Source organism: Rhea americana, unplaced genomic scaffold (genome assembly GCF_003343005.1).
Source record: "Rhea americana isolate MKP2758 unplaced genomic scaffold, rheAme1 scaffold_27, whole genome shotgun sequence".
Lineage (NCBI taxonomy): Eukaryota > Metazoa > Chordata > Aves > Rheiformes > Rheidae > Rhea > Rhea americana.
Genome location: NW_028186390.1, coordinates 1,790,044 through 1,799,594, shown reverse-complemented (window position 1 = coordinate 1,799,594; position 9,551 = coordinate 1,790,044). Strand labels below are relative to the sequence as shown.

At 46.3% G+C, this 9,551-nt stretch overlaps 1 protein-coding gene across 1 annotated transcript in view; it reads right to left on the bottom strand.

Moving 5' to 3' along the window:
- Positions 1-1,048: 1,048 nt before the first annotated feature.
- The window catches only part of TTC4 (tetratricopeptide repeat domain 4), a 10,251-nt gene continuing 1,748 nt past the window's right edge, over positions 1,049-9,551 (bottom strand). Inside the window, exons 2-9 of the mRNA XM_085308181.1 lie at positions 9,230-9,481; positions 8,635-8,712; positions 7,737-7,861; positions 7,372-7,458; positions 6,312-6,526; positions 5,014-5,095; positions 3,824-3,906; positions 1,049-2,874 (exon numbers count right to left, since the gene is read on the bottom strand). Of these exons, the coding sequence (XP_085164307.1) occupies positions 2,775-2,874; positions 3,824-3,906; positions 5,014-5,095; positions 6,312-6,526; positions 7,372-7,458; positions 7,737-7,861; positions 8,635-8,712; positions 9,230-9,481 (1,022 nt within the window). The 3' untranslated portion in view covers positions 1,049-2,774. The remainder of the gene's footprint in view (positions 2,875-3,823; positions 3,907-5,013; positions 5,096-6,311; positions 6,527-7,371; positions 7,459-7,736; positions 7,862-8,634; positions 8,713-9,229; positions 9,482-9,551) is intronic.

Here is a 9,551-nt window from a genome sequence, read left to right as displayed (position 1 = left end):
GGGAGGCAGGACGCTGCCGCCGCGCAGCCGGGCGCTCCGGGAGCCGGTGGGCCGCGGCCGAGGCGCTCCCGGCAGGTTCGTCGTCGTTGAATTTTCCTTGCAGCGGAGCGGGTTTCTTCAGGCCTCGCTCCTGACTGCGACGAGCCCCAGTGCTGGGCGCCTCCCGCCTGGCTCCAGTTAACCGCGTGCACCTGAGGCAGGGTGGGAGCAGGCTTGTTCGTCAAGGAGAAACTTGTGCTTTTTGGTTAAAAGGTGCAAAGCTGGCTGCAGCCTGAATCCCTTCGCCCGCAGGGTCTTGCTGCGCTCGGGCTGCTGAGGTTGGTCACAAGCAGCGGCAGGGTTCATGCCTGGCTCCAGCTGGGAGGAACCATGTAGCAGGTGGATTTGAGAGCCCTTTTTGTACGTAAAAGGGGCTGGGGAGACATTTAACCCGCCGCGGGCACTGAACGCTCACAGTTCGCGTCGCTGCCTTGCAGATCGTCGTCATCTTTGTCTGCGTGGCTGTTGCCGTGCAGCGCCGTGCAGTGCTGTGTTGAATGTGCAGTGATTTGGCCAGACAACCTCAGACATCCCAGCAGACGTGCACCGGATCGAGCGGAGCTACGGCCTGGGCCAGGAGATCGACTTCTATACCAGCAAATCCTACCAGAAGCTGCCTATAGGCGAGCCTGCCTATAGGAAGACGTCCCAGCCACTCATCCTCTACCACGCGTTGTCCTCCCTCTGCAACCTGTGCTGCCTCGCGTGCAACGGCCGCTCACCTCTCCGCCTTGCAAGAGAGCAGCTGCTGGACGGCGACTCGAGGGGTGGGTGGCCGGAATCAGAGCTGTGGGGAAAGGGAAACTCCCCGGAGCCGATCTGTGCCGTGCTGTAAAACGACGAGGAGTTTTGGGGATTAAGTTTCAGCAGCCTCAGAGGGGGAGCCTGTCGCTTCTATTTCCCCTCTCTGCTGGGGAATCCCTGTCCCCAGCTGATCACACTTACATACCACAGGAGTTTCCCATCACATCGAGTACCCTGAATAGATCATTTTGCATTTTTCCTAATCCCTAACCCCCCGCTACCAGAATGGTTTGCTCGTGGGTTCCTCCGGGGCCGTCCCTCTGCCGGTGCCGTGCTCTGCCTCCTCCCGCGGCGCCTGGCCGGAGGCGAGGTGCTCCGGCCGGCRCGCTGCCGCCCTGCGTGGTTTGTCCTGCCCGCTGCAGAGCGGTGCAGGGGACGCAGCGTGCCCCAGGCTGCGCGGGGGGACAGCTGCCAGCCGTCCTCCTCGCACGGTGCACTTCACAACGAGGATCTCTAGCAAAGTTCCCAGTTTGCAGACTCTGCAAAATTTGTAGATCTTCTTACCCTGAAAAGCTCTTAAAGCTTAGAAAAAGCTATGGTCAAAGTGCACCCACTTGCACCATTCAGCAAATACTGYTTCTTTTTGCTGCTGCTTTGCCAATTACAGAAACATTTTTTGTAATAGGTCAAAAACATGGTTTCAGTCATCAAGAACCACCTTGAATTTACACAGTACAGATGCACTCTGCTGGCTCTCCGGAAGTAACAATTTCTGATTGACTTTACAAAGTTGATGAACAAATCATTCACTACTTAAAAAGGAGAACGCTCAACTACTTAAACCAAGTTCTAATAATAATAGCAGTTAGTGCACAGTCAGAGGTGTTCACGGCAAGTAGTGGTTGTGGAACTGATTCAAAGCAGTACAGAACGGAGATAGACATAAGTTGTGATATGCTTGCTTTTTCCCTGTAAAATATTTTTACTGTATCTGTGCACACTGAAGTAGTTTAAGAATAACTAAAATGGAACTTCAAACCTTTGTTTTCCTTAGAGCTGTTTGAATTCAGCTCTAGAGTGAGAAAAATCTCTGATCTTAGCAGAAGTGTTTATGGCTGAATAGCTTTTTAGTGTCCTGAGCACTTGATATATCTAAAATTGCAGTATGTTTCTGCAATCACTATTTATCAGGGCAGCTCAGGGAGAGAGAGAAATGAGAGATTTAGAGTTACCTTTAATTAAAAGTTGAAAGCCAGCACAGGAGACCCTGTAGGTTGGCTTTACCACTTAGTGTGATGGACAAGGCTCTTAGTGCATGGGATTCAAAAGAAAGACATAGTTATTTTAAACCAAAACCTATTTCATTCAATGAGAAAAATGATTGCCTTATTTATCAGGCAGGAGTCAGTCTACTTAAAATAGACATGTTTACTTCCAGTTTACATAGGACAATAAGTCAGCAAAGCATACCGCTCCGAGCAGAGTGCCCTGCATCACTCTGGTCAGCAGCAGAGCTGAGTGGTGAACACAGCTGCTCCTTAACCCTCAGAGCYAGAGCGGGACCAGGCAGGAATCCTACTGTATCCGTCCTGTGCCAGCAGGCAGCACTCRCTGCAGGCTGCTCTTAAGCCCCGGTAACTGCAGCCCCCTCTTGCAAGGCAATCGGTGATTTTTCACAGGTAAGTACAGTTGCAGCTGCTGCTGTTTCAGCCACAGCCAAGGGCACTGCTTCAGGTTTATTTTCACACACTGCATGCAGTCTATGAAAGAGATGTCCTTTTGTAAGCCAGCTGGACTTCTTTTAAGTGAACAATCMCCTCCTGCAAGTCCCCTACCCTCCTACCATCCTGCTTTGCTGGAAGTTTTCCCCCTGTGCAGYGATTCTTCCTCCCCTGAAACAGGCAATTTACTCTTGTACGAGCAGAAAGTGGCAGTCTAAGTGGGATGCAGACAGCAGTCTTGCACAGGATTCCTTGTTTCATTCATGCTCATTATAGCCGATGCACCTTCTTGCTAGCGAAATACTTCTTAGAGAAAGGAGAACGCTTTACAAATGCCAAAACTGTTGGCGTTCCAGCCTTTACAAAATACCTGCAAAGATGAAAAGGAGTCATTTGGCTTCCCTGTATCTGGCCAAGTGTCAKGCAAAGTGAGTGACTTTCTCTCCAGTTCAATAAAGATGACTTCCCAAAGGCTGATGACAAGCATTTTTGCTGATCAGCAAAGCCTTTCACAGCCTCAGCTACATATATTCAAGGCGGGGGTGGGGGTTTTATGTATCAATTTTTCTCCCAACATCTACTTTTAATTAGAACAGAGCACTGTTAGGCTCACTCTCAAAGATAGACTCTTTTTGCACAGCCCTTCAAGTCTGAAATCACAGGGATTATGCACGCTGCTGAGTTTTACAGCGTGACAGTCCACAGCAGCAGAACTAGGGCTCTGCTCCCGCTGTGACAGAGCAATCCACTAGTGTTTTGCAGCAGGACCTCTCCAGTTAGCTACAAGATGATGCAAGTTAATAGCCCAAGAACTACAATAATTTTTTCACTCACAAACAGCCAGTTTTTCCTCGAATAACTCTTTAAAGTTAATTTCAGACAGTGAAACTGTGCTGCATGCTGCACTGGGGGCTGCTCAAACAGTTTGTGTGTAACAGCACTGTTAACCTTCAGCATGTTCTCTGTATGCTGCTGCCTTTTTATTTATTTTTTATTTACTTATTTTTTTTTTAAGTAGCACTCTACTGATGGCATAGGAAACAGCCCCTTTTGGGCTCCTTTTTGTGTGTTACCTCCCCTTCCCATCTCCTTCTAATCCTGGAAAGAGTTGTTCTTTTTTGGAGAGAAGGAGTAAATTCCTAAAGCCAGGCMCAAAGCCATGTGGTCCATTGCTTTACACCTTCTCAACCAAGAGATGCCAAGAATTAAGACTGGTAATTTGGAGAACAAACTGCACTTAAAGCCCAAAGCTCACTCACTGTGCCTTCATGCTCTCACTGGAATCAAACAAGTGAAACAGTGACCTGGAGCAGCCTCACCTCTGGTGCTGCAACACTTGCAGCAGTGTGTGTTCTGGGTTCACTTCATACATTTCTGCTCTTTCTTCATCTTCGAAATAGAGCTGAAAAAGTTTGGAAAGGTTATTAAATACTTAAGATACATGAAGGCAAACCACTAAGCTGCACAAAGTCCAGTAAMAGCACATCATACATGCAGTAAAGGTTTACCAAATTTTGGCATCATGCAATGACTGTCCATGTCAGATGCTAACTTCAACAATGCAGAAACTTTGTTCTGTGTAAATTCTAAGTCTTCCCTGCGTAAGTCAGTAGCTACTTTGCTTCTTATGATGGTGGCAGCAGGAATGCAAAATATACTGTCTGTTTCTGAGCTCTACAGAGAAGCAGCCCAAATCCAAYGGCTGCTTTTTAACTGGTGAAATGCAGCAACGGTATGAGCTAAACTTACTGGGCCTAAAGACATTTGAACGAAATGGAGCAGACTTCAGAGATTCAGCTCCAACCACTGTGCCTCAGATCGTGCATGTACACACTCACAGCTAGAATCRAAGTTTGTAATTTGGTAAACTACACAGCCACTGTCCCCTTGGGCCCGTCTGTTCACTGCACTAAGAGCCGTCCTGTCATGCAGGACACTGACGTAGAAAATGGGAAATAATCGTCTATATCCTTCTATATGCAATTCCTGAAAAATTCTCCATACCTTCTGCAGCCACAAACAATTCACATCCTGTATTTTTTTAAAACTCTTACTAGACATATATTGACTTAATGGGATGTGTTTAACTCCCAGTACGTAGTTCCAAAAATAACTTTTTTTTTGTTGTTTTTAGTATTTTCTCATCTACATTGAACAACTTCACTACAAGTACGGTAAAAAAACCAGGTAGCTTACATCCTTGGTTGTCTAAATCTCAATTATTTTTATGAAGATGGGAATCAAACAGTATCTATGAATATCTTATAACCAATAAAACATAAGTGGAAGATAAAATGTCTTTTATTTTCCTTAATGAATTTTGTCTGTCTAAAAGTGTCAGCATATCTGGAAAATGTTCAGGTTTATAACAGAATATAGCTCTTCAAAACCTTATTTCACATCCATTATGGTAAACAGGTAAGAATGCTGTTGTTTTCATATACTCAAAGCTGCTTAATCTTACTCCAGAAATCACAAACTGAAGTAGAAGGAAAGTCAAATTGCTCACCTCAAGATTGTTGGGAAGATATTTTTTCTCTAAATCCCAAGGGGGTAACTCGCCAAACATCACCGTTAAATGATCAATAAACCTAAAAGCCAAAATACAAAGCATTCTGAAACAACAAGAAAAACTAGAAACTACACTATTGCATCTGAGTAGTTCAGCTTCAGTAGTCTGTATACTTGCATTTGAATGATGGCAAAAATACAGCAGTAAATTAGAGAACAGACTCAAAAATAAGTTTAAATCAGTATAAAGGTCATAGTTGCTTTCCTTCAAACTCCTTGCTTGCCTATGGAGACCCAGGCCATGTTTTAATTCACGTTATTTGTTACAAACTTGAGCGATGCAACGGCGTATTATTTTTAACTTTTTACTTTCACACTGAAAAAGATGCCAAACACTCTGCATTTTGTCTAAAATTGATTTGCCTTCCACATGGTCCTATCAGCACCATGTTTCATGGATTACAGTGTCCAGAATAAGCTTGTGTGTCGCAGGCAGGATTACTTTGGCACTCCAGGACTGCCAGTGGCCAAATTGTTCTAGGAACCCATTTTCACTTTCTTTAGTCATCAAAAGGTGTTCTGAACAATACTGTAAGAGAACTACAGCTTTACTAACCTGTTTGCGTTGTAATTTTGAGTTGTGAATTTGTTAGTAATTCTGAGGAATACACATGCCCCCCACAAAAAAATTACAAATTCCAGCCTCACAAAGCCAGAAAGTGAAGTCTGGATCAAGAAGAGTGGAATTCCCACCTTTCCAGTCACTTGCCTATCGTCTAAAAGGTCTACAGTATGACAGTCAGTTCTGCTGTAAGCCCTAGCAAAGGTCTTGTGTCGCTGATGGTCACAAAATGTCCCTTTTGGAAGCATCTTATAATTTTTAGGTTTATTTCTCTTTCTGAAGCTCACATATTAGAGGGCTTTTAAACAGCCTCTTAATGAAAGGCATGCATGTGCATGGGGTACAGGTATTACTGAGCACTGTTCCAGGTTTGCACTGTAAGCCTCTTTAATCACACTGGCTAGGTATGACGTGCTTTTCCCTGCTCTAAATTTATTTAGCCTCTAGATTTTGGCCCTCCAGTATTTTAAGCACCATTTCTAAATCACAGAATAATGCAGGTTGCAAGGGACCTCAGGAGGACATCTAGTGCAACCTCCTGCGCAAAAGCAGCGGCAGCAGCGAGAGGAGGAATCTGGAGCTCTTTGACTAGCAGGACAGTGCTTCGCCCACTATCTCTTTTCACCCACCCACAGCTCTCCTTCGCTCAAGGATGATGCTGACAGTGCATTCACCTCGTGTTCTCGTGAAAAGCGGCAATGAAGTCCGTTTGCTCGTGCTCCGGGTACAGAAAGAGGACAGGCCAGTTTAGGTTGCCATCAGCATCTAAGTGCACCTTTGCCCCCGTGGCATTGTCAGAGTGGAATCCATCCAAGGACATCTCAGCCAGACCACCTGACACTTCCTCTTCCTCATCTGAGGGCTCAAGAATCACCTTGATATTTCTTTCCTACAAGCGAAGGAGAAGAAAAAAAAAGTGTGGTGGGAAAGGGGGACTACGATCGGGAAAACCAGCAGTCAGTAAAAGGACAAATCATGTCACTCTGACTAAGGAGTCTGCACTTAAAGATGCCACCAAAGGCCCTCCTACAGTATGGAGTAAGTGACTAGTCCTCACAGTAAAATTCATAACCTCAGCCAGAATCCCAGACTCCTTGTACAACGGATCAGGAGAGCTGGAAATCCAGAGGAGCCAGCATGCAGAGAGAGAAGTCAGAGAAAATGGCAGGGAAAAGGATGCATCTGAAATGCTGCTTCAGGGCAGTTAGCACACTAATTTCAGGATGCAACTACACGCACTCGCTCCAGAGAACATTCCCTCTCTCAGAGAACTGAAGAAGGCTCGCTCTTTTCTTCAGAAAAGGAAATCAGAGCTTGTAYAACAGCCCACAATACTTTAACATAGCCCCAACATCTGCTGAAGAAACAAAACAGCCAGGATTGTTTCTCTCCTCCACSCTATGAGGTGGCCTCCTCCGTTCTTCCACTGAAGTGATGCCCACTGGCAGCAAAGGCAGCAAGCCTCACTGGGCTGGCGTGATGCTACAGCCCACCAGGCAGACACCTCTCGGACTCTCGGTTCAGCTCCTAACACTGGGTTTGTATTTTACATTAACTGTTTTCTGAAATACATAAACAGCTCTGGGAACCGGGGCCAAAGCCATGCAGCTARGGAGGATCATGATTTTGACTTAGAGTTTTTTGGCTCTAGCCCTCAAAAAGCTGCATATGAAAACAACTCGAGACAACCAGGAAAACTATTGGTGGAAAAAAAGCAAATCCTCATTGGCCTACCTTTATTGCTGCAAGCAAACTTTCCTTTTGACACTGTTCCTTCCTCTCCATCACCTTCGCTTTCCTTGCATCCCGCTCCTCAGTTCGCTRCATGTAAGAAAAGGTTGCATCATGGTGACACACAGCAAGTCAACACTCACCATTGCTCTAATCTGCAGAGGAGTGGAGAAATCAGTTCAGATCTCCAAAAATAYTCTAGCTCTTTCCACTGCATATCTCAACAACATACACTATGCAGAACTAGGCCACATAGGAACGTATATGGAGCAGTCTCCATCACATGAACCTAAAGTACTTTTGCTACAAATGGAGAGAACAGACCAGTCCTGGGACAGGTATAGYAGACTCTAGGCTGCCATATTTACCTTCAACTTGTCTGCTTTAGCTCTCACTTCCATGAGCTTTTTCTCTTTTGGGTCTATTTGCAAGCCGTCCTCGCACCATGCTATCGCTTCAGAAAAATTCTTTAGCTCCAAGTGGCAGAGAGCTCCTGAAAGAGTTAAGATTTTAAGTTTCTGGCATTGRAAACAATATAGAACTGCTATGCAAACTGGCGGTTATGAAGACAGYGTTAGACCTAGTGCCTTTGAAAGGCATAAACAGCAGCAGACGCTATTGCTTCACAGGGTATTTTAAATGGTGGTATTTCAGCAGGTGTACTAAACTGAGAAGAAAATCTAAAATACTTCAGCAGTTACTGTACCATTTGCTAGTCAGAAATTAGTAGAGTGATGCCAGTACCTGTTACAAGTAGAATTATATCWTTAGAATTCACATTTTAACATCGGTCTCATAAGGTAAAACAAAGCAGTGATTTCCATGGAACAAAAARTGACAGAAACTGCCCAAACACTGGAAAACAGCCAAAGTTATGTTCTACAGAAACCCACCCAAAGTTGTTTTACAGATATGGAAGCTGAAGAACAAAAAGAGCATTTGGATCAAAAATCCAAACCAAAATGCACAGTTCTGTTCTGATAGACATAGGAATAACAAAACAAAGGGAAGCAAAGATACTGCCTACAGCCTGTGCATTACATTTTTGAAACAAATGGAGCTCTGAAACAATGTTACGCGCTCTTAGCAATTTAGAGTTTATAAACATTTTTCTTTAACACAGAAACACACTGTGAAACAAAGTGAGATGTAACATGCAGTTCCAGGGCTTATAACACTAACAGCATGACATGTTAAACAACATATTCAAGGCTGTTCTGGAAGGACATTCCTTCTCCACGCAACAACACATGCTTCCATTTTTACCTCTTATGATCGCTTTGAGATGGGTGGGCTTCAGCTTTCTCRCCTGGATTGCATCACTGAGAGCAGAACGGTAGTTACCTACAAACAAAGCCAAACTGCTCAGAACATTTTATTTATGTTTCAAATCCACACAGACTTCAAGGCAACAGAAGTCTTATGTGGTGACTGCATAATTCACTGTTTCTACAACCACTATGAGGCAAGTGAAGGAGAACAGAACAACTTAGCAGCAAAGTAAAGGATAGGAATCAACTGGGCAGGTGAGAGACAAATAACATGACTGCAGGCAGACGATTACCAACGTGCAACACCATTAAAGGCCAAAAAAGGTCAACCCCTGCTGCACTGGTGCTGTTGGTAGGGCAGGCAGTAAGCTTAAGACGGCTGGGAAGAAGCGACAAAATGTTTCGCTTCGCCGCGGAGCCCAGCTCATGCTCTGCGGAGCCCGAGGCCCCACCTCCCCGGGGCCAGCCGGGCATCGCAGCCACCGGCCGTGCCGCTGCCTGGGCCCCCCGGGTCCGGAGGGCTCGGGGCGCCCTTCCGTCACGAGTGGTGCGTTAGAAGAGAAGGAGAGGGGGAACCCGGTGCGGGCTACCCAGGCGGGCCTGCGCGGCTGCGCGGTTGGCGTGCAGCACGGCGCCCAGCTCCGGGTCCTCGCACTTCTTCCTCAGCCCTTCCGTGTAGGAGACCACGGCCTTCCCGTAGTCCTTCTCGCGGAAGTACTCGTTCCCCTCRTCCTTGTACAGCCTGGCGAGCTCTGCCGGGAGGGAGCGGGGCGCTGAGCGGGGCCGCGCGGCTCCGCGGGCGCTCCCAGAACCGCCCCCCGCACACCCCCGTAACCAGCCCCCTGAGCACCCCCTTAACCAGCCCCCCAGCCTTGCACATCCCCTTAATCACCCCCCACCCCGTAGCCTGCG